We start from the raw sequence: 25,678 nt of genomic DNA, 5'->3' as shown, positions 1-25,678 counted from the left end.
TGACTCAGTTTGAGGACATTTTGACCGTAATCCTTTTCTAAAACACACATGCACTTCAGTTTGAATGTGTAATCGCTGAAAGAAACTGGACGCACAAGTTTTCCAGATGATTGTGCTTTTGCTGCAGTGTGTGTGTGAGCATGTCAGAACCATTTTCACAGTGGATTTTGTGCATTGTGTTGTGTGTCACGCATATTCGTAACTTAAGGTGACCAATTAGGGGTCATTAAAATCAAGTATTTGGTATTTTATCCCCTGTCACTTTATTTTATCAGAGATTTTGTCAGTGTTAAAGGATAAGTCTTTGTATAAGGGTGCTTTCACACCTGCCTTATTTAGTTCGATTGAATCGCACTAGAGTTCGTTTCCCCTTTTGGTACGGTTCATTTGGGCAGGTGAGAATGCAGCAATCGTACTCGAGTGCACACCAAAAGCGGACAAAATAAGCGTACCGAGACCTGCTTGAAGAGGTGGTCTCAGTACGCTTTCAAACGAACCCTGGAGCGGTTCGTTTGTGGTGAGAATATGATTCGTACTAAAACCGGTCCAACTGCAAAAAGTACTGCGCGTTTTGGACTAATCGGCCGTAGGCCGATGCGCTGTGCATTATGGGATATGGAGGAAAAATATTTGTTGATAGCGCTTTACCAACAGAGAGAGAGAGAGAGGAAAACATTACCTGATGGATCGTTGGTAATATTTCCGCAAGATGACCATGTTGCAGTTTAGCTAAATTAATTCACGCCTCCTTCTGAAGTGACGAGCGATGCATTAAACACTGTTTTCCAGCCGCGGCCGCGCTTCATTTTCGTAATGTATAGTTTGTCTAAAGCAGGGATAAAATCAGCCAGCGCAGTCGTCCCTCCAGAGTAAAAGGTTTTGTTTACCTGCGGGAGTTCACTGGCATTTTCTCGCACGTGAATTCTGACCAATCAATAAGCAGTTTAGGAAATATGTTTAACAACATCTGGCCAATGAGAGATGTGGATTTTGTCAGATGACTACATTTTGGTTCGTTTCAACTGGTTCGGACCAAAGCCAGCAGTGTGGTGTGAAAACGACCCAAAGATGGCAGAAGATGCAACAATGTATCATTTATTGCGCTTTGTCCGGACCAAATGAAGCGAACTACAGATGTGAAAGCACCTTAAGATTCAGAATTATTACCAAACATACAGCGGGAAAAATAAGTATTGAACATGTCACCATATTTCTCAGAAAACATATTTCTAAAGGTGCTGTTGACTTCAAATTTTTATGGGGTATTGATAGCAACCAAATAAATCCCTATATGCAAAGAAAACAAATCTAATTAGTTTACAAATTATGTGTAATAAAATTAAATGACACAGGGAACACGTGAAGAAAGGAAGGTAAAGAAAGGCATGGAAAGCCCAGACAGCAGCTGAAATCTCTCAGTAGTTATTTAGAAAACATCTGCCCTTAATCATGGTAAATGAATATTAGCTGTTTCAGTTCAACATTTACATTACCAGGATGATGAAGATGAAACCAGCGTGGACATTTCAGCAAGTCAATGATCCAAAACACAGCCAATGAATCTCTAAAATGGTTTCAGAAAAAGAAAATCAAGCTGTAGAATGGCCCAACCAATATCCTGATCCGAATCTAATAGAAAATACAAAATAAATATCAGATTTGATAGACAAGACCTTTTTCCCCCCACTCTATTTAATAGCTAAGGTAAAAAAAAAGGAAAGGTTTTGACTATTTGACTAGGTTTTTTTGGTGATCATAGCTTATAGACGACACTTATATGAGCTTTCCCAGCAAATAAAGAAGCTCTTTTGGTCAAATAGCTCCTTAAATTAATTCCACATGTACATACTTAAAAACAGCCGGGAAAACATAACTGTACTCTGGACTGTCTTCACATTCATTTCATTTTATGGGGTACTTTAGTGTTACGATCATAATGTGAGCTCATGCGCTGGTCGTTTTAGCTGGTTTGGCACAACTATAGAAAGCTAAACCCAAATTCGCTCATATAAATTTCAGGACAGACATCTCTAGATCCAAGCGTTTGAATGTCCGTTGTGTGTTTTGGCTCCTCGACAGCATTCATTTGTTTTAAATGATCCTCGTTTGTAATATATTGTGTAGAGTCCTGTTCTCTTTGTCTGCTGGTGCTCGGTCCAAAGTCTAAGTTTTGGCTGAGAGTTTTAAAGGAAATAATGATGTACAAATGCTAAGCTACATGTTAGACTTAATGATCTTTAATGCTAACTTTAACAATCATGGCAGCCACCTTGGTAAAATAAAAACCAAACACTGGAATGCCACTACTTTTTATAGTAAAACATTTAAAGACATTGCTTTTTAAAGGCAATGCTAATGCTAAGCTACATGTAAGTTTGAATGATATTAATGATTAAAGTGGCCAACTTGAAAAAATAGTAGCATCTCAAAGATAATCATTATAGCATAACTTTATAGCTAAACTTTTTTAAAACAATAAAGTTAAATGCTAATGGTATAGATACATGCTAGTTTAAATAATGTTGATGGTCGAAATGGTCATCTTGAAAAAAATGCATCTCAAAAAAAATACTTCAATATAGCATAGCTTTAGAGCTAAAACATTTTAAAAACAACTATGTTAAATGCTAATGCTAAGCTACATGCTTGTTTGGATAATGTTAATAATTAAAGCAGCGATCTTGAAAAATATGACAGCTTCTCAAAAATAAACACTAATAGGCTACAGTAATAGCATAACTTAATAGCTAAAGTGTTTTAAAGACCATTATGTTAAATGCTAATAGACTACTAAGCTACATTTTAGTTTTGGATAATGTTAATAAACAAAGTGGCCATCTTGAAAAAATAGCATCTCAAAAATAAACAGTATAATAGCATATCCTTACAGCTAAAACCTTTTTAAAAGACATTTATGTTACATGCTAATAGTTTGGGTTATGTTAATAAATGGCCATCTTGAAAAAAAATAATAACATCTCAAAAATAAACAATATAATAGCATAATTTCATAGCTAAATTATTTTAAAGACAATTATGTTAAATTCTAGCTACTGCTTAGTTAAATGCTAGTTTGGATAATTTTAATGGTCTAAATGGCCATCTTGAAAAAAATTGCTCAAAAGTAAACTGAAACACTTTTAAGACAATTATGTTTAATGCTAAGCTGTTAGTTTTGGATAATGTTAAAGATTGTTATGTCCATCTTGGCACAATAATCTCAAAAATAAATGTTTGAATTGTGCAACATTTTTGGCTAAGTGCTAATATTAGTTTGATCATGGCAGTCTGTAATGGCTTGACAGTTTAAAGAGACTTGCTACATGAACGAATTAATAACATTTATGATCATTGTGGCTATCTTGGAAAAACATTCTTAATAGAAAGTGCGGAAATAGCAGAACTTTTATGCCTAAAACATTATAAGAGAATACATGCTAATTTGGTTTGTTTATTTTTATATTATTTGTAAGCAAACATGACCATTAAAATAGCCATCCTAGCATGTCGCTTAGCATTAATGACCAAGACAGCTTTCTTAGAAAAATATCTAAAAAATAAACACTAGAATGGCACGCAGAATGTTTGTTAAATTGTTGCTAATGCTAAGCTACATAATAGTTAGGCTATTTTTAATGTTCATGGAGGCCTTCTTAGCAATATAATCAAAAAAATAAACACTGGAATGGTATGATTGTCAGTTCAAAGGTTGCTAACGATAGCCTACATGATAGTTTGGCTGACTTTAATGACTATGGCGAAATAGGTTATTTAACACAAAAAAATCCAAGCATTTAGACTAAAGCATTGCTAATGCTAAGCTATTCCAGTTTTGCTATTTAATGATCATGACACCCTTAGTGTCATGTCAAAAAATAAACAATGGAATGACTAATATTGCTAATGCCAAGCTAAATGCTACTTTTGCTCACTTTAATGGTCAAGCCAGACATCTTCTGTTTATTTATTTATATATTGTGTAGAGTTTCTCAATCCTCTTTTGGTTATAGGTATTAGCTGAACATTTTTAACAGGATTATGCTACGCTAATGCTAAACTAGGCGAAGCAGTGGCACAGTAGGTAGTGCTGTTGCCTCACAGCAAGAAGGTCGCTGGTTCGAGCCTCGGCTCAGTTGGCGTTTCTGTGTGGAGTTTGCATGTTCTCCCTGAGTTCGCGTGGGTTTCCTCCGGGTGCTATGGTTTCCCCTACAGTCCAAAGACATGCGATACAGGTGAATTGGGTAGGCTAAATTGTCCGTAGTGTATGAGTGTGTGTGTGTAAATGTGTTTCACAGTGATGGGTTGCGGCTGGAAGGGCATCCGCTGCGTAAAAACTTGCTATATAAGTTGACGGTTCATTCCACTGTGGAGACCCCAGATTAATATAGGAACTAAGCCGACAAGAAAATGAATGAATGATGCTAAACTACTTTATAAATGTCACTAAGAAGAAAAGTATCATGGCTGTTTGGTTTTTTAAGATTAACTGCTGGTCTTAATTCCTTGCTAATTCAAAGATCTCCTCTTCTGAATATTTGTGTGCACTTTCAAGTTCATCTGCTATTCCGGGAACACTGTGATGTAATCAAATTCGCTGGATCAGATTCACTGAACAGCCTCATAACAGATATCCTGTCTAAAACGATTCATATCTAAGCTTAAATATCCATTCGTTTGGACAAACTGACAGACAGAATATCTATCAGATGATGAGGATATTTCAGCTTTTATCTGTTTATGGATCAGAAACCATGGAGATGTCAACAAATGTGAATGAATTCATCTCTCCAGTACTCTGATTTAATGGAATGAAAAACACTGGGTTCCACATCTGTCATGTATCAAATGAAGCCAAAGGTTTACAACTTTACAGCTCATTTTGAATGTGAGCCGACACCTTTTGGACTCATTGTATTCGTTGAATATGCCAAAATATTTCTTGAGCACAAGCTAAGTATGTTAATCAGGATTTTAAAGACAAATCAATTGCATAATGCACTATATTACAGGATTTTAATAAACCTTGCATCCGATTTTGAAAAACTGTTTGGTATTTATTATATTTTGCTATTTGCTATTTATTATACTTTATATGTATAGATTTATATATTTTAGAGCTAAAATAAATATACTTATATAAATAAATATAAAAATAAATCTAAATATACTAAAATACTTTAGTAATTGTGACTTTATTTATTATCAATGTAAAATATTTGTACAAATTTCTTATATAGATTTTATAATGTACACAGATAAATAAATGTCAGCTATTTTAGGGATGTTAATCAATAATAAAAATATTAGTCGGAGCACTCTCTGCGATTTTCCAGGCTCTGCGTTGGTTGGGGAAATTCCAAATTGATCCAATACAAACGATTACAATTGGTTTAAGATTGGCAATGAAAATTTGTGAAATGCAACTGCTGAACTTGGGATTTTAACCTGGGTATTTCAGGGCTCAAAATTGCGACCATTTTGGTCGCATATGCACCCGAAATTTAAGCTATGCGACCTCATAATATATTTTGGGAGCATTCATGCGACTGCATACAATAGTTGTAATGCGGCCTGTTTTTTTTTTTTTTTTTTTTTTCTGAAAACGTGGTAAAATCTGTCTTCCCTGCCGCTATATATTGGTTCATATTAGCTGTCAATCACTCAAGACTTTCCACTGTCAGATGAGGGAGGGAGCTTTTGTATGCAAACAGCTGAAGATTGAAAAGTACACTGACTCTCGATGCGTTGCATGCACTGCGTGTTCAGCCAACACAATTTCACAGCAATTCGTAACTTTTTCATACGTTTCCTCATGAGATTAGGCTGCAACAGCGCAAATGTCCGCTAAAACACCATCGCCAAAGAAGCTTGCCTTTACTGAGTTTAAACTGATGCAGGTTATAACAAAGATCCTGCTCTGCCCCCCTCATAAATTGGGCCGGCTGACTCGCATGGTTTTCCGCAAACACAGAAAGATGTAATTCAGCGCGTAACGAGGCTGAGCATTAAAACGACACGAACCGAAACCAAAACTTTTAAAAGTAAGACTTTTCCTCCTTTCTTTTGTCCGTTCTTTCTTGAGGTGTACATTATTTTTCTATTTAATTACTGATGACTGCTTTGCAGCTTTCAGCATTGAATTGAATGATTTAATATATTATTTCGATTGTTTTGTAGCAGAAATATTATTTATTAAATTGACATGCATATAAAAACAATAGTACAAAATAAATATTTCTTACTACATTGCTTCATTTGTGTTTAATGCAAACCATCAATTTATTTTTTATAAAGTAACAGTAGGACTTTATATAGCAGCGCATTCAAGGCAGCATGATGATGAGAAATATGATTCATTATTAGTATTATTGTCATCATCGTCATAATTAATATTTTATAATTATTCAACATTCATTTTGGAATTATTGCACAAATATTAAGTCATCACAGCATTAGTTAGATAGTTGTTTCTGGGTTTTGTTTGTCCCAATTAATGTTGTTTTCAAATACAATAAATCCCTTAGAATACAACTTGTCAAATATATCATTATTTTTTGGTGGGTGTTCCTAAATTTTTTCTGGTGCTCCTAAATTTTTTCTGGTGCTCCTAAATATTTCAGGTTGGGAGCACCGGTGCAACCAAGTAAGAAAGTTAATTTCGACGCCTGACTCCCTCTATAGCTGGTGTGTAGTGAGTGCGCTTGCTCCATTGTCCTGTGGCTGCCATCGCATCATCCAAGTGGATGCTATACACTGGTGGTGGTGTGGAGAGACCTCCCCTTCCCCTTTATGATTGTGAAGTGCTTTGGGTGTATGGCCATACACAATAAATGCATTATATAAATACACTTTAATTACTTTCTTAGATTTTATTAATTAATTATGATTAATGTAATGAAGAATGTCATATCATCGTGCATTTGGTTGTGACATCTTTACACCTTTAAAGGCATTAGAACTCCCTGACTGGATTTAGTGCAGCTCACACACGTTTTTTTTTTTTTTATCAGGAGTGTGTTGATGATTTTCTAGAGTAATTACAGTAATAACAGAGCAGCAGAAAAGAGTAAATCGAATCCATAATGAGTCATGATGGAGCCTGAGCCTCTGTTTGAGGTGTTTCCGCTCACTGCCATCCCACTGTCACACTACAATACATCACGATGTGGAGCAGAAACACACACGCACGCACACTGGAGTTTTAACTATGTGTGTGTGTGTGTGTGTGTGTGTGTGTGTGTGTGTGTGTGTGTGTGTGTGTGTGTGTGTGTGTGTGTGTGTGTGTACAGCTGGCTTTCTGCAGTGTTTTAGTGAAGCAGACAGATGTTGTTCACTGGTGTTCAGTATTCAGAGCAGCTGTCAAACTGAAACGCCAATAATTCTGCTCTATATATCTCTACCTCAGGACCTCTCCACCTGTTAAAGAGACAGTGGGATAAATCTATCACTTTAGCATATATTAGCATTTAGCAGGCATTTTTATGACCCTGCTAAGCTCCTAGCAAAGCTTTAAGCCACAACTGAGTGAAATGTTTGCGTAGACAATTTAGTTTTTTGTTTGTTTGTTTTTTGGGGCATTCCTATTAGTGAGTTTAGCATACATTAGCATTTAGACATTTACTGTATGAGTCAGCTAAATGCTAATATATGCTAATGGCATAGCATACATAAGCTTTAAGCCTTATGCCAATTCTAATCACCTAGTAAAACTAAGATAAGCTAATGGTCAATTCATGTTTTGGTTGTTTTATATATTTTTTTAAAGGTCATGATTCGCACTCATTAGAGAATTGCTTCAACTGTTATTATTTTTACATTCTTCGGGTGATACAAAAACACAAATGTTTCATCACAATGTCTTGGACATGAAGTTAAACAACTAGAATGCATAAGAATTGAAGAAGTGTTTGAGTCACATAGAGAAGGTTATCTGGATAAAAGATTATTACGAAGAGAAGCGTTCTGGATTCATAAATTAAAATCACTTACACCAAGAGGAATGAATGAGAAGTTGGACCTTTCTGTGTTTCTTTTGGCCCGTTTCCACTGAGTGGTACGGTACGGTTCGGTTTAGTATGCTTTTATGTCCGTTTCCACCGTCAAAAGGTGTACCGAATCGAACCGTACTGTACCACTTTTCAGGCACCCCTTTGAAAGGGTACCAAACATGAAAAAAGGGTACCAAAAGGCGTAGCTAGACGCGCAGCTGAACACTATTGCTTTACAGAGATACGTAATTCGCTTATGCAACAAGCCAGAATGAAAACAAAAGAGCCGCTATGTTTAAAATACACAGCCGAGAGATCTTTTACAGCATAAACCTACATATAATAACGAGCCATGGTCAGCCTGGTCTCAAACAAACCTTGTCGACGTCTTGATGAACAGCCACAAAGCCAAAAAGAAGAGCAGATTTACCATGTGCTGCTGTAGATTTCAGACACAGATGAGAGGTTTTCACTGACTGTAGGCTATATTTTGTATTGTTTTTGAACCTAAATAAGGACAAAATGTCTGCTGTGTGTAGTTCTTCTGTATTTGGTAACATATCGGAGACTGTAAGGGGCTGTATGTGTTTGTTCCTTTATTTATTTGATATAATTACAGACGTTACAGCAGGCTATATATATTGATGTAGACATAAACAAATGATGATAATTGATATGATATTTTTCTGTGAAATAATGTTTTGGATATGAAGGTAAATAGTCCTTATTTGGTTAATCATGAAACAATAAAATGAAAATAAGTTTTTTAATCATTGAGTAGCCGTCTAACCAATAGCCCCTTTCACACAGTGATACCGGTAAATATCTGGAAAATTTCCGGAACGACTTTACCAGTATGTTCAAAAAAGCGCTGTTCACACAGGCGAGGACGTTACGGAAATTTTCCGGAAAAGAGCATTCACACATCCATTCCAAAATACCGGTAAATTCTGACATCATTCACCACAAATGAGCTTTAAACGGCTGCGCTTGTATTTGTAAACATTTGACTAAATTACAAACTCTGTGGATGATGAATATTGTGAACAACTTTCGCAGGATCACTTTCGCATGTCGAGATGTTCATAATATGTGTGTGCAGGCGCTCACAGGCTGTTTCACAGGCACACACAAAGCTTGAAGGTAAACAAACAACGGCTTATCATAAACATCTCATCGATGATTATTTACACAGTTGGCATTAAGAAGAACATATAAACGTGATCTGACTAACTTCTAGCAGCTAAATGTGTCTGGAAAAATATTCAAAGGCTTTTATTCTCTCAAACCGCGCGGACGTAAATGCGTCTGACTGTTGTGATTGGCTAAAGCAGACGTCTCACGTCAGCACGTTCTAGATGTGCACGGGCTTATTACGGCAATCTTCCTCCTGCATTCACACAGATCGCAAATTGCCGATAATGTTACAACTTCTCTTTCCGGAAAATAGCCAGAACGAATTTACCGGTATTTTCAAAAAGGACCTGTTCACACATACAACATTTCCGGAAAATTGCCGGCAATTTTCCGGAAAGGTCTGTATGTGTGAAAGGGGCTAATGACACAATGTGATTGATTATGGGATAAAAGGGTGGAGTGAGAGGATTGTGTCACACACTGAGGAAGGCATTGTGCCGAAACATTTGTGTTTTTAAAAAAAACAGTCCGAAGCAATTATTTGATGACTGCAAATCATGACCGTTTTGAACAGTAGTATTGACAAGATTAACACACCAAAGGAGTTTCTTTAAAAACCGAGAGCTTTTGCTTTTAGATTTTTCTTTGAGTGTGTTTAGCATAATTAGCATTTCACTTCATGCTATGGCTATTCACCTAAAAAACTCACAAACGAAAAAAGCTTGATCTATACTTTATACACTAGCTGGCAGCGGGATTTTATGTTGTATTTTTATTTTTTGCAGGTGTTTTATTTTTTCTGAAAGCTACCTTAAAATACAAGCAGCTAAAACTAGCTTATTCAGATGTAGAAACTAGTGGACATGCAACAACTTTAAGCTTGATGTAAACACAAAACAATAGTTTCCAACTGGAGCTCCTTCATGGGACACTTCACGCTCCAACAGGCTCACTCCTTATCTGTGGCTCTTGGCCCCTCCCACACTTGACACCATTATCAAGCCAACCAATCGCAGAGCTTGTGCTACATGTAATGTAAAATGTAATTAAGTTTTTTGAGAGGTGCGCGCAGCGTCAGCCAGGGCTAGGAGTATGCGACCGTGCGAAGGTTGCGCCAGACCATATGCATGCGCTCGATGCAGAAGTATAAATATACAGGTATGATATGAATATTTAAATTTTTCAGCATTCCTATTAATGAGTTTATCCTACATTAGCATTCAGCAGGCATCCATGTGTCAGCGTTAAGCAATTAGTGAACCTTAAGCCATCTTAATTTATGTTTGTGTACAATAATGAAATGCTTTTGCTAGTTTTTTTGTTGTGAATAAGTTTAGCATACATCATCATTCAGCAGGCATCTATGTGTCAGCACTAACATTTAGTGAACCTTTAAGCCATCTTAAGTTATGTTTGTATGAAAATTGTACATTTTTTGCTAGTTTTCTTTGTGCATTTAGCATATATTAGCCTTTAGCCTCTTACTAAAGCTAACCACCTAGCAAAACCTTCCAAAAAATTATAATAATTTAGTTGTTGTTTTTTGTTTGTTGGTTTTCTTTTAACATTCTTATAAATGAGTTTAGCATATATTAGCTTTTCAGCAGGCATAGGCCTATGTTTAATTTAGGTTAAGCCACTTAAGCCAAAAATCATTTTATATTTTTATGATATTTTATGCATGTATTTATTGTTGGTGGTGTATTTTTATTGTTGTAATCTATTATAGAAAAGTATTGTTTGTTTCAGGGAAGCTGATTTGGCATTAAACCCACTCACTATCCTTTAGCTTAGTGCCTGATTTATCAGGGGTCGCCACAGCGGAAAATGAACCGCTAGTTACTCTGGCATATGTTTTATGCGGCGGATACCTTTCCAACTGGAGGCTTTAAACTCAAATCTAAAAAAAGCCACTGAAGCTACTATTAAGTCGATCTAAGCTAGGGGTGTCTAAACTTGGTCCTGGAGGGCCGGTGTCCTACATATTTTAGTTCCAGCCCCAAATAAACACACCTGAACCAGCTAATCCAGCTTTCTATGTGTACTAGAAACTTCCAGGGGGGTGTGTTGAAGGAAGTTGGAGCTAAACTATGCTGTACACCGGCCCTCCAGGACCGAGTTTGGACATCCCTAGTAACATAGGCACTTAGCAAAGCATTTAAACCTCAACTGAGCGAAAGTTGAGTTAGTTGGTTAGTTTTTTGTTTGCTTTTTGTTTAGATTTACGTATGACTTAAGTTTAGCATCCGTTAGCATTTAGCAGGCCTCTGTGTGTCAGTGCAAAGCACTTAGCGAACCTTTAAACCACACTCCAATGAAAAGCTGCCCAGAGGGATGGAGCAAATGAAAAAGATTTGGTTGCGAGTCACTCATCTGTGTGCGCAGAGAGATGTGTGTGTTGTGATGTTTTTATCGTTTGCTGGCTGTCGCTCTGTGTGTCGAGTGCAGTGTTCATCTGAAAGATCTTCCCTCTGGCAGACGCACACATCTGCTGCTGTGATGTCATCAACACGTGACCGAACGCTCAGAACCTCCAGTGTGAATATTTCATACCTGACAATAGGCCTTTTTCTCTCCTCGCCTTTCTTGTGCTCTAGTTTTATCTGCCTCATGGAACTGAAGACACCACACAGCTCTTCTCAGCATAATCGTATGAGGCTGAGCGGTGTGATCAAATTTTCATTTCACTTTATGAGCAATTTTTTTTCCCGATAAAAATATTTTCCATTCATTAATTCATTCATTTTCTTTTTGGCTTAGTCCCTTTATTTATTTGGAGTCACCACCGTGGAATGAACTGCCAACTTATTCAGTTTTTATGCAGCGGATGCCCTTCTAGCTGCAACCATCGCTGGGAAACATCCATACATACTCCTTCCCACACATATAAATTAAAATATTACAAAATGATTATTTTCCAGCCTACATAAATAAAAAAAAAACATACTCTCATGCCTTCTTCATCTCGGGAGGCTTCTTTAGTTTATTCATGACAATTTGCTTTGGTATAATTTCATTATTATTAGCAATATTATTTATTATATGCATATTTATATTTTTTTTATTAAAAACAAGCTTAGATTGGACATATGGGGTATAGCATGTGTATTTGGATATAACTCAGTTGTTTAACCACACTTCGTTATTATTGTTTATTTATTCGTTTGCTGGAAATTAGAACTGAATTTAGAAATAGTTTTGAAACAAACCTTTGTGCTTAATAAACGAAAATAACTATGTATAGGCTAATAGATGTCTGTGCGTACAACACGTTTCCCTATCCACGAGAGTGAAAGTGAAAGTAAAAAATGAGTTGATGCTCTGTTTAACTGTTTTATTGCTAGTGAAGCATTCACTAGCATTGGATCGTCAAAATAGAGCCCTTAATGTACATCTCGACATGCGAAGTCTTCCTCCATATGTTTTCATGGAAGTTGTTCACAATACTTATCCATCCACAGAATTTGTAATGTAGTCAATTGTGTAAACATTTTGCTGCAGTTCACTCTTCTGACTTTGGAAGTCTCTGGGACAAAGCAGCTGCATGAATGCTAAAGCTTTAAATTAAAGCGAACCCATCAACAAAAGCCTGACCCCTATTATGTTTACAAATACAAACACAACAGTTTAGAAGCCATTTCTGGTTAATAATGTCAGAATTTACTGATATTTTGGAATGGATGTGTGAATGGTCTTTTCTGGAAAGTGCTTTTTTTAGTTTACCAGTAAAGTCGTTCCGGAAATGTTCTGGATATTTGCCGGCCTCACTGTTTGAAAGGGGCTCATGTATTCCGCATTACTGTTATATACCATTAAACTGCAAAGCCCTACATTACAAGTGAATTTACAGTATGTATGCCCAACCCTTGCTGCAGAAAAGATCCCAGAAACCAAGACACTATTGACTTCAATTAGTCAACTAAACGCTTAAATGGAACGATGATTAGTCATTATGGAAAATCTTTAGTCGAGGACAGCCATAGGTTAATAATTTTGACAAGTGTTCTTTTGCTATGTAAGTTTGGTCCCACTTTATATTAAGTGGCCTTAACTAATATATACTTACACAGGAATTAATAGTGTGATACAATGTACTTATTGTGTAAATACATGTATTTACTGTGTACTTATGCTTGATTAAATACACGTATGTAATTACATCTGTAATTAACTTTTGTATTTACGTTTGTAAATACATTGTTGACCATCCCTTACACCTTAACCCACCCTTAAACCTACCCATGCCACCAAACCTGTCCATAACCCAACCTCTATCCCAACTCAAAAGCACTACAAGTGTTCTCAAATACATTATAAACACAGTAAGTACATTGTATTTATTTTTTTTAATGTAAGTACATAGTAGTTAAGGACACTTAATATAAAGTGAGACCGTACGTTTTATTTTTTACACTCTGCTTCACTGAATATACTGTTTAGGTCCTTCTCCAAAAATTGTATTATTTTACTGTATATTTTTCCCCCAATTCCTGTTTAACAGAAACATTTTTGTCAAGACGTTTCCAAACATAATAGTTTAATAACTAATTTCTAATAACAGATTTATTTTACCTTTGCCATGATGACAGTACATAATATTTGACAAGATATTTTTCAAGTTATTAGTATTCAGCTTAAAGAGACATGTAAAGGCTTAACTAGGTTAATTAGGCAGGTGAGGGTAATTAGTCAAATCATTGTATAACGATAGTTTGTTCTGTAGCCAACCAAAAATAAATATTGCTTAAGGGGGCTAATCATATTAACCTTAAAATGGCTTTTAAAAAATTAAAAGCTGCTTTTATTCTAGCCGAAATAAAACAAATACGAATATCTCCAAAAGAAAAAATAATATCAGACATACCGTGAAAAATTCCATGCTCTGTTAAACATCATTAGTGTAAAATTAAAAAAAGAAAAATTGCAGCAGGGCTAATAATTTAGACTTCAACTGTATGTAACCCATGAAACATGCTTAAAAACTGCTCTTTCAAGCCTGTTAGAAACTCTTCAAATAGGACTAGCTTCAAATTGCGTGGCATTTGGCTGACATTTGAACTGCTTCATTCATATTTCCCCTCAGCTGTTTTGACTCTGCCTGTAAAAGCACACGAGTTGAAGCCAAAAACATTTAGCGCAGGTTTTTCTCTCTGCGGAAAGACTCCAGTCGCTGAAAGGGCTTGATGTGCGATGACCCGGGACAGGCCCATATACATAAACACGGCAGTCGTTTCAAGAGCTTATAGCAAAGAATTGTAAATATTCAGTTCATTGCCATGCTGAAAGTAGTTTATGGTCACCAAATGTTTGTAAAGCCCCATGGAAAAGTATTGATTGACATATTTAAAAATGCACTCTAATGTCAGTTTTGATGCCAATTTGATGTCTGTTCAACATCTTTTGGACCTAGATAATTGCTGTTTATGGCTACATTTATTTTATTTATTTGCTCACATTTGAAATTATTTCCCCAGAGCTTTATTAACTTCATCAGTAAATCAGTGAGTGTTTTAAATAGTTTTATTTTTTATGTTTTTTTTTCTTATTTTACATATTTTTTCCTCTTAAAATCTTAAGTCGAGGACAGCCCTACTAATTTTGACCAGTGTTTTGTTCCAGTGTACGTTTTTTTCCCACTGTGCTTCAGTGAATATACAGTTGAGGTTAAAATGACTAACCCTTCTGTAAAATGTTTATTATTTTACTGCATATTTTTACTGTAGATTCTTATTGTTTATGTTATTATAATATGTTTTGTCTTATTTTGAAAATATATTCAGCTTCGAGTGCAATTTAAAGACTGATCATTACAGCTCTCTTGCCAAAATAATCTCAAAAATAAATGATGGAACATTTTTGAAAGATGCTTATGTTACCAGGATGAATCATGATGGTCTGAAATGACTTGACATTTTAAAACAGAGATTTTTGCTAAACTTTTATGATCATTGTGGCCATCGTGGCAAAAAATCTCAAAAATACATGCTGGAATAACAGAGCATTTATACCTAAAGCAGTATAAGACATTTGTTCAAATGTTAATGACAATCTGCATGCTAGTTTGGTAAACATTTATTATTATTTTTTTTTTGTAAGCCACCATGATCATTAAAGATAGCCACATAGCATGTAGCTTAGCATTAATGATCAAGACAGTTTTCTTAGAAATACAATCTTTAAATAAACACTGGAATGGCACAGTACACTGTAAAACCCAAATAATTAAGGTAAGTCAAACCGTATGAGGAAACCGATTGCAACAAACCATTATAGTTTAAATACTAATCCTAATGAGTACTGTGAACTTGCTTGATTTAAGTTGAAGTAATGAGGCATTTAATTAACTCATTACCTTTAACACTAAGTTCAAAACTTTTCAAATGAGTAGAATTAACTTTCAGTCAATTTTGAGTAAACTACACTCATTTCATTTGATAAAGTTGACTGTTGGGTTTTACAGTGTAGTGAAAAAGAAAAGGCTAATTTTACAATAGACGAAAAAATACACCAGAAAAAAAAGATGCCTGCAAAATTGTTGCAAACAGTTTTTATTTGTTAAATTTAAACAAACAAATGAAAATTTGTAATGTTCAACTTAATTTGTTAACATTCACCCCAAATAAATTGTTTACAACCACTTAAAAAAAATTGTAAATCTAAGGAATCACCTTTGTACGGAGACCGTGGAAGGGACGTGATGGTGGGGAAAAAATTGGTGGAAAAAAAAATGGTGGAAGAAAAAAAAAAACAGAGAGATAGGAAAACATATTTTTAAGTTTGTTTTTTTTTTGCATTCCCTCGTAAAGATGTGTTGCGTTCCCTCACAAAACTGTTTCTCCTCAAACAATTCCTGTTTACTTCATTCATGTAAATCCTCATGTTTTTTTCGAAATTCTCCCGTATTTTACCATTCTATCCCACTATCATCCTATCGATAAGTATTTTCCCATTTCTGATATGTTTTAAATCTTGAAAGCACACTGAAATTAATATTAAAATGTCTGCATCCACTTTCTTTCCAGTAAAGCTGTGCGTCGATCATCGCCTTATATATGCAACCTCTGAACCAGTGAATGCATGTACAGTATAAGCACTGACTGACAGACGCGCTCCATACTATAAGCTGATCCCAGATCAGCTTCTGTACACGCCATTTAAAGAGGAGCAAAAGTACAGGACTCTTTTGGATATGGGTGTACAGTATGTTTACACTGACAGACAAATACACTGAATGATATGTAAACACATCCGTCCTGCATGTTTTATTTTAACCAGCTAATTTCCTCTTAAATGAGCACTAAAGTAATGGAATGCTTTCATTATAGATCTGTGCATTATTACAGTGACACCTCTGTTATCAAACAAAACAGAACGAGAGATTAATTTGCTGCTCACTTGTTTGATAACAGAGGTGTTACTTTAATGGTGTGTACAGAAGCTGATCTGGGATCGGTTTATTGTACGGAGCGCGGCTGTCAGTCAACGCTTATACATGCATTCACTGGTTCAGAGATTGCGTATGAAAGGCGACGATCGACGCACAGCCTTAATGTAAAGACAGTGGGATAGAATGGTAAAATATGGGAGAATTTTGGCAAAAACAGGAGGGTTTACATAAATGAAGTAAACAGCAAGTGTTTGCGAGGAAACGCAAAATATATTAGTGAGATAACCTTAGTAATTTGTTTTCCTATCACTTAGTTTTTTTTTTTCTTCCACCAATTTTTTTCCCCACCATCACATGCCTTCCGGGTCTCCGTATCTTTGAATCATTTTGTTTTTCAGTGTAAAACATTATATAAAAGCTCCAGAAAATAGTTGTTCTATTAAGAAAGCAAATTACACATATATACACACACACACAGTTTTTTTCAAAGAAATTAATTGCACAAGTTATTTTATAACAGTGGTTTGTTTTGTAGACAAGAGAAAAAAATAAAATAAAAGATATATATACACAGCTGAAGTCAAAATTATTAGCCCTCCTGTTTAATTTACCCAATTTCTGTTTAACGGAAAAAAGATTTGTTCAACACATCTCTAAACATAAGAGTTTTAACTGATTCATTTTATCTTTGACATGATGAGAGTAAATAAAATTTGACCAGATATTTTTCAAGAAACTTTTATACAGCCTAAAATGACATTTAAAGGCTTAACTAGGCAGATTCGGTAATTAGGCAAGTTATTGTATAACAATTGTTTGTTCTGAAGACTATCGAAAAAAAATTAATTTAAAGGGGCTAATAATTTTGTCCTTTAAATAGTATTTCAAAAATTAAAAACAGCTTTTATTCTAGCCGAAATAAAACAAATAAGCAGGAGAAAAGATATTATCAGACATACTGTGAAAATTTCCTTGCTCTGTTAAACATTATTCATATATTAGACATATTTAAAATAGAAAAAAAACAATCAGAGGGGGGGCTAATAATTCTGACTTATTTAAATATTTGCCTTTAAAATAGTTTGTTTTTTTATTAAAATAAAATATTTTTATTTCAGCCAAACAAAAAATATTATGACCACATTTGATTTTATTTATTTATTTATTTTTTAAATATTTTCCAAATGATGCTTAACAGCTTCTATGTCTGATATTCTAGCATGTCTGATAATATTATGTCCTCCGGGGAAAGTCTTATTTGTTTTATTTGAGTAAAACAAAAAGCAGTTTTTAATTATTTAAACATCATTTTAAGGTCAACATTTTTTGCCCCTTTAAGCTATTTTTTTTTCAATAGTCTACAACAAACCATAGTAATAAAATAACTTGCCTAACTACCCTAACATGCCTAGTTAACCTAGTTAAACCTTTAAATGTCACTTTAAGCTGTATAAAAGTTATTAGTCTTATTAAGTGAGTTATTAAAACTTTTGTTTAGAAATGTGTTGAAAAAAAAATCTTCTCTCCGATAAACAGAAATTATGGAAACAATAAACAGGGGGGCTGATGATTCTGACTTCAACAGTACATAAATATATATATATATATATATATATATATATATATATATATATATATATATATATATATGTATATGTATGTATATATATATATATATATATATATATATATATATATATATATATATACATACATATACATATATATATATATATATATATATATATATATATATATAAATATTAGGGGAAATACTGTGAAATTTTTCTTGGGCTGCATGTTACGCTGTAAAAATTGCTGGGTTTCCCATAATGCCTTCATGTATTCCCAACACAAATTAATTAAGTTTACTTAGTTGTTTTTAGAAATTTAGGTAGATTGAACATAAAACAATTAAGCTGCCCCCCCACACAAAAACAAACACAAGAACTGTGTAAAATCAGCTCATTTTTAAATAAGCTGTTTGAACAATTCTAGACATCATTTGTGAGATATTTAAAAATAAATTAAACGCGGACTAAGGATTTGACTTCAACTGTGTGTTTCATACGTCTGTTTTTAATAGTTTAAATGTCTGCAGTGGTGTTGCGTGTGGACTCGGCTCAGTATTTGGCTCTGGCCTTTACCCTTTGTCTGCAGCTCCATGAGACTAAAGAGCTAAAGATCATGGGAAAAGGCCCTTAAACATCCCGTCGCTCTTTGAAGCACATAAGAAGGATTGTCAGGGGCACAGAAACGCTCTTAGCCTCCGCCGCTAACTGCTGCTATGCTAGCTGGTCATAACAAAGCTTAATCTTCTCAAATATGCTATGCTAAAAACTTTTGTGTGACTGACAGACAGATACTTTAACAGTGTTAGCATAGATTGCCAGATTACTAGTTAGCAAACATTCAAAATGGCTGCCTTGACAAAGTATGCAAATTTAGCCTACAGTAAATTGCGATTAACAACCAGGTCAAGAATATCTCACTTTTTCCATGTATTATATTGTTGCATTGGTAGTCAAACAAGAACTTTTGAAAATACAACTGCTCCCTGCTCTCTTTTTTCCCCCTTTTTAAAAAAAATATAGCCTACTTTTTAATTTAAATACAATCTTGAGCTAATGTTCAACTAATGGAGATATACTTAAAAAGTAAATGCTAATTTTGCATTGACCCTGGCACACACCAACGACCAGGAGTCAGAAAGATGGCATATCCAACAAGTTTAAAGGTATCATTTGCAAACCGGAAATATAAGCACTACTTTTCCCTCGATGAGGTGAAAGGCAAGACTGTTTATGTATCGTACAACATATGCCTAGGAAAAAAAGAGTCTCTCTGCGTCGATGTCAAGCAATTCTAATCTAATGAAGCACCTCACATCGTCACATGCTTTCACAAAATTAGTGGTTACGCAGGTGATAACGTGAGCTCTGCTACCAAAGGAGGAGACGAAGCCACGACGTCAAGGCAAATAAAATGTCGTTTTTCTCCACCGTAAACACTTATTAGACAAAATTAAACTGAATTAAACAAATTAATATCAAGATAAATAGCTGAGGACATGCTGCCGTTGTCTTTCTCAATTTTTTATATTTTATTTATTCTATAGTCACATGAAATATTCTATTTCTTTTAAGTAATGTAATAGTTACTTTCCCTGGTAATAGTTACTTTATAATTATGTAACTCTGTTAATATGAATATATGAATATTTTTTCATTTCCCAGTGTATATATAGGCAATGTATTTTGGTGCATTTAATCAAAACAACAAAAGGGGCTTAATAAACAGATATATTTCCTAAAATAATATTTTAGTCACCAAACATATTTAGAAATTGAAAGATAATGAAATGTAAAAAATTACAACCTAGAAAATTTCACAATTTTATTTTATTTATTTATTTATTTTTTTTTAATTATTTTATTTTTATTTTTACTTTTTTTTGCTTCTCTTGATTTTTCCTCTTGTTAAAATTTGTATTTAATATTTTTTCTATAATATTAAAATTTGAGTATATAAGTTTGGGTAAGTTATTAATAACAATATCTAAATAATATTATTGTTTATCTATTGTATATCATATCTAAATGTTTTAATCCATATTATTATTATTATTAAATGTTATTATATTAAATTATATTTTTATTATTTCGATTTCATGTTTAAATGTATATTATTATTGGCTAAAAGAGTTATTGTTGTCATTTAATCTTAATATTTAAGTATTATCACTTATAGTCTATGCATCATCCGAATTATTTTCATCAGTGATTATAAAAAAGAGAGCAGTGGCAATGTTGTTGTTTTTTTTTTTTTTTCAGATTTACAAATTTGCATTATGAATTATTAGCATTATGAAATGAGTAAATTTCTTCTTGTTCTTTTATTTTTACCCACAACTGCTTTATTAGTTTTGTTCATTTATCAAGTTTTGCTCATTTTAACTAAACCCTTTAAAAAGCATTTCGATTTGGAAAATAAAGTCTGATAACTTTAATACAGTTTCTTAATAACATCAGAAAAAAACAACAACGAACACCATATGAAAATTATAAATGTTGCATTGGCAGTTGAATTAAATAATCACTAAAAATAGGTAAAATAGATACAAAAATACTAGAGAAATAGCTAATTTTATATTAATATTTTATATTAATTTAAGATTAAAAAAGTAAAACATTAAATAAAAATGATTAGCTCCAGAAAAGTAGAGAAAAAGCAAGCTTTAAAAAGATTCATGTATACATTTATTACAAAAAATATGGCAATATAAATTGTGGTTCTCTTAATGCGTGGTTCACTCTAGGTTAAATGAGTTTGACACCCGTGGCGTTTGTAAATGCTGATATTGGTTGCGCTTTATTTCACGCTACATTCAGTACATTGTGAGGCTAACACAGTAAAGTTGGCGGTTGAACCGTATTATTAAGTGATTAAGCGTCCAGACAAAATATGGCCTTTTTTGTGCTTTAATAGATTTAGACATGGGTAAAATGAGTTAAATGGAAAATGAATGAATTTTAACCCTGTATTGACTGTTTATTGATGTATTAAACATAAATAGAAATTTTTTTATAAAAAATTATTTAACTATTCAAATCTAGTAAAATTATAATTAAACAATTATTTTTGTTTTATTTTTAAATATATTATTATTTATTTTATTTAAAATTATATAAAGCTTTTTTAAATCATTTGTTTGTTTGTTTTTTGTTATTAAATTATTCAATTATAATAGAACAAAAAAGTAAACAATAAAATAAAAATTTGGAAATAAAAATACATATTTTATTGAATAAAAAACAGTAAAATGCCACATTTTTTGTTTATTGTTTTAGGTTTATGGTTTATATTATTTTACATTTGTATTAAAAGGATATAAAATATAGCATTTTAATAATAAATGTCTAAACGGGTTTGAATTATACTTTTATTGGCTAAATGTTAATATTATTGGTTAACGTTTCATTTAATTGAACTGCGATTGAATCAGTTTGTATTAAAACAATATTAATGTTCTAATTGTCATGATTGAAAGTTTATTATTTAAATGTTTGATTTAGTATTTATGTTAGTATGTAGTTATTAATATTCAATAGTGTGTGCCAATATTGAATGTTTATCAAAAATTTGATCCATTAAATCTTAATATAATCTATTATTATTAATAATATTATTATTATTAGCAGCTAAATGTTTGATTAAAAACGTTATCAATTGTGGTTAAACAATTCTACATTATTTCTAATTGTAATTTTATGTAATATTGCATTTTTCTGGTTTATTATTACATAAATTACATAAATTATTAATTTCAAAATGTGATGTTTACACTTTTTTTTTTTTTTGTTAATTATAATCAATTCAAATAACAAGGTCTACATAGCATTGTTTAACCACACTTTTCATCTTCGTATCTTAAGAAATCCTGTCAGCCTCATTTTCACCCATCGCATCATGGTCTGATAAAGGTCGAGGGTCGCGACAGGTCACGTGTTAGGACTATAAAAAGGGTCAAAGGATGGCAAGAGAAACACAAAGAGAAGTAGCAATGCACTTAAACGCGAGCTTGCTTGACATCTGAAGCCATTGGTTGAGTGAGACTTTGGTTACGGACTTAATTGGCGCAAACAGCGTTTAAGCCATTATTCACAGTTTTACGGCGAGACGAAACACTTTTTTGTCATGCACCTGTCAGTTTTTGAAACCTTTTGACTTTTCGTAAACCGGTTTTCAGTTATAAGTACACACCAATAAAAATAGCCCCTTTACAGTTTTCAAATCTGTGTTTGTCTTAGCAACACAATCAAAACTGACAGAAACATTTAAGTTCTTTTATGGATTGCCGACTCCAGTCAAAAAAAAAAGTGTTTTTGTTGCACTTTATTAACTTGTGTCTGTAGATTTCAAGTATAATACACCATTTACAAGCCGTTTTCCTAAAATGAGTCTCAACTTCAGCAGCTTTACACACAGCATTGTTGCTAGAAGGGATACAGCAGTAGCCAGAAGTTAACGATACCTATTTGTTATTTAATAATTTACCAATTGCATTTTATTAATGTCTAGCCATATCCTAAACCCAACAATCATCACAGTAATGTAATGTAAAACAGTAATTATACCAACTATTATTTATTGAATTGCCCATTAAATTGTATTCTAGCAGCAGCTTTACATGTTGTATCTAAAAGGGATACAGCAGTGGCCAGAAGTTCACAAGACTTTATTATTTATCTATTAATTGTTTTTAATTAACATCTACCTCTACCCTGAACTCAACCATCACAGGAATGTAAAACAGTAACTCTACCAAGTATTATTTATTAAATTACCCATTCAATTGTATTTTAGCAGCAGCTTTACATACAGCATTGTTGCTAGAAGAGATACAGCAGAGGCCAGAAGTTAGTATTATTTATTAATTTACCCATTGTATTTTAATAATGTCTACCTCACCCTAAACACAACTATCACAGCAATACAAAAACAGCAATTCTTCCAAGTATTATGTATTAAATTGCCCATTAAATTGTATTTTAGCAGCAGCCCTACATACAGCATAGTTGCTAAAAGAGATACAGCTGTTGCCAGAAGTTCACGACACTTATTTATATAATTTATTAATTTACCAATTGTATTTTATTAACATCCAGCCACACCCTAAACCCAATCATCACAGTAATGTACACCAGTTGCGTCAGTTGCGTCGCTTCACTCCCACTCATGAATTCTCTTGAGGGGCACCGTGGGATAGCGCAGCGTGCATGGAATGCGCACTTCAAAAGCTCACCTAAGGTAGTAGGTCATGTGACTACTTCTCGCATACTGATTTTCGAATTCTATGAATTTGGACATACTTCTCGGCTCGCATACTGATTTTAGCGTACTATATAGTATGGAAGTATGCAGTTTCGGACGCAGCCAATGTTTAATTTTGTAGAACACATTGCTTTTCCTTGGCTGAAAGTTAATTAATTGAAAAAGAAGTTTGTTTTAGTAATCTTCAATTAAAATTTGGACTATTTGCTTTCAGCGGTCCTTCGCTGTTGATGTCAGTTTGTTGGTTTCAGCCATAATATTCTTGCCATTACACCCTCCTCCCGTTAGTTTGCTATCAGGGAATGATGAGCAAAAAGAAAGCCACGCCCTTACTCAATATTCCGAATTTTCAACCACTTCACACAGGGCTTGATTTTTGTGCTAGTAATCTAATTAGTGCATACTTAATTAAATTTTTCATATTTCGATAACATTTTAGGGAAACCATTATACAATTCTAAACGTAAACAATCAACTGGTGAAGTATGGCGTTCACTATTGCTTATTTTTTTTACCTCCTTCACCTACAGTGTCTTGCCTTGATATAAGCGATGAGAGGCTAATAAAGTATGACACATTTGCTTATGCCGTTGTCAGGTGGTTTGGAGCGAGAGCGAGGTGACCTTTCTCTCACCATGCCTAAATGCGTTTTCCACGTATGTTCTCACAAGTGAAAAGTGCTTCCTCTTTCCTTCTCCGTCTCTCTTTCTCTCTTTCTGTGTGTGTGTGTGAGTGAAAAGCTTTTCATGTCCTGTTCTCCTGGTCCGTCTCTATCCATTTCCCCTGTCGTTTGTAGGTCAGTTCCTCTTCTAATGCTCAGAAGAATTTGTCTTGTCCTGAAAGACGACACAGACCAAATCCATTACTGGTCAAGACCAAAAGAAAAGAAAAAAAAAGCACTCACTCATTTTTTTTTAGAGCGCACCATATTAAATACTAAATACTCTGACAGGAAAGTAGGATAGGCTAGCTTAACATTTGAAGTGATTTAAAAGGGTTTTCCTGTCAGGTTTTTTATGTTGCCTGTTTGTATGTTGAGATCCTAGAAAAGTGTTTGAGTTGCTCTGTTCGATTAAAAATTCTGACCAGTCTAGCATAGCAACAGTGGTTCAGCCAATAGTGTTAGTTTGAAGGCGGGGCTTACTGTCTGCCTGGCAAATGAAGAATGTGGAAAACCTATTTGAAAACAAACTGTCAACCTAATATTATTCAACAAAACTGAACCTCAAAGCTATCTATCTATCTATCTATCTATCTATCTATCTATCTATCTATCTATCTATCTATCTATCTATCTATCTATCTATCTATCTATCTATCTATATGTTTATTGATCTGTTTATCTATGTATGTATGTATCTATCTATCTATCTATCTATCTATCTATCTATCTATCTATCTATCTATCTATCTATCTATCTATCTATCTATCTATCTATCTATCTATCTATCTATCCATCCATCTATCCATCCATCCATCCATCCATCCATCCATCCATCCATCCAGACAGTATGTGTACTCATCTGTTTATCCTATCTATCTATATAGTTCATTCTATCATATCTGTTGTTTGGTCCATCTATTTATCTATCTGTCTATTTGACTATTTATCATGCCATAGTAAGCTATAAAGAGCCTTTCCTCCAAGCTAATAAGTTTATATGAGATTTATTTTTTAAATCGTTGTTTAGTCGGTTCCCTCATGTCAAGTTTGTGATCATTTTGGCCCGGATTATGAATATTGGTTTGTTGCAGTAGTTACAGTGATTCTTGGCTCATTTAAACAAAACCTATATTGCTTGTATTGACCTTATTTTTTCACGTAAGAGTAGTGCAGCCTTTTTGGCTTGAAATCTCCATTTTCCATTGACTGTTAAAAAACTGGCTGCAAAAAGACTGCAAACTGGTATTTTCCTATTATATTATTAAAATATGTATTAGGCATAAACGCACTTGTTCGTAGAGCAAGTAGTTGGACCGTTTACCACCATTTGTTATTCCTAGTCATTTCCCCCATAACCAAGTTACCTGAAACTCCTAAAACAATCGCACAAAAGAGAGCAGTTCCGCATTGCAGAATAAGGTGAATAACTCTTATTTCTTCTTTCTTTCAACAGTCACTCTGAAAAACCACAACTGCAATGGTTTGTCGTCAAACAACAGTAACCACGACAACAGTAAAGCAACAGGATTGGTTGACGGCTGTCTGCGAGAGGGAGAGCTCCTGCTACAGGTCAGAAATAAAAACATATGTGTGTGTACATGTATTTCCTTTCTAGCATGTCATGAAGAGTCGTTTAAAGAGATGTCCTCGAGGAGGAGGAAAGGAGA

General features: G+C 33.8%; 1 protein-coding gene across 7 annotated transcripts in view; it reads left to right on the top strand.

Moving 5' to 3' along the window:
• Positions 1–25,678, top strand: part of ahr1b (aryl hydrocarbon receptor 1b) — an 88,907-nt gene that overhangs the window by 18,727 nt on the left and 44,502 nt on the right. For all 7 annotated transcript variants that reach the window (XM_087302752.1, XM_087302751.1, XM_087302750.1 and 4 more), the window contains 1 exon segment: positions 25,465–25,580. In XM_087302752.1, the coding sequence (XP_087158878.1) occupies positions 25,465–25,580 (116 nt within the window).

This window comes from Danio rerio, chromosome 22, assembly GCF_052040795.2.
Source record: "Danio rerio strain M-AB ecotype USA chromosome 22, GRCz13ab, whole genome shotgun sequence".
In the NCBI taxonomy this organism is placed as follows: domain Eukaryota; kingdom Metazoa; phylum Chordata; class Actinopteri; order Cypriniformes; family Danionidae; genus Danio; species Danio rerio.
This window is presented reverse-complemented; position numbering and strand designations above follow the sequence as displayed.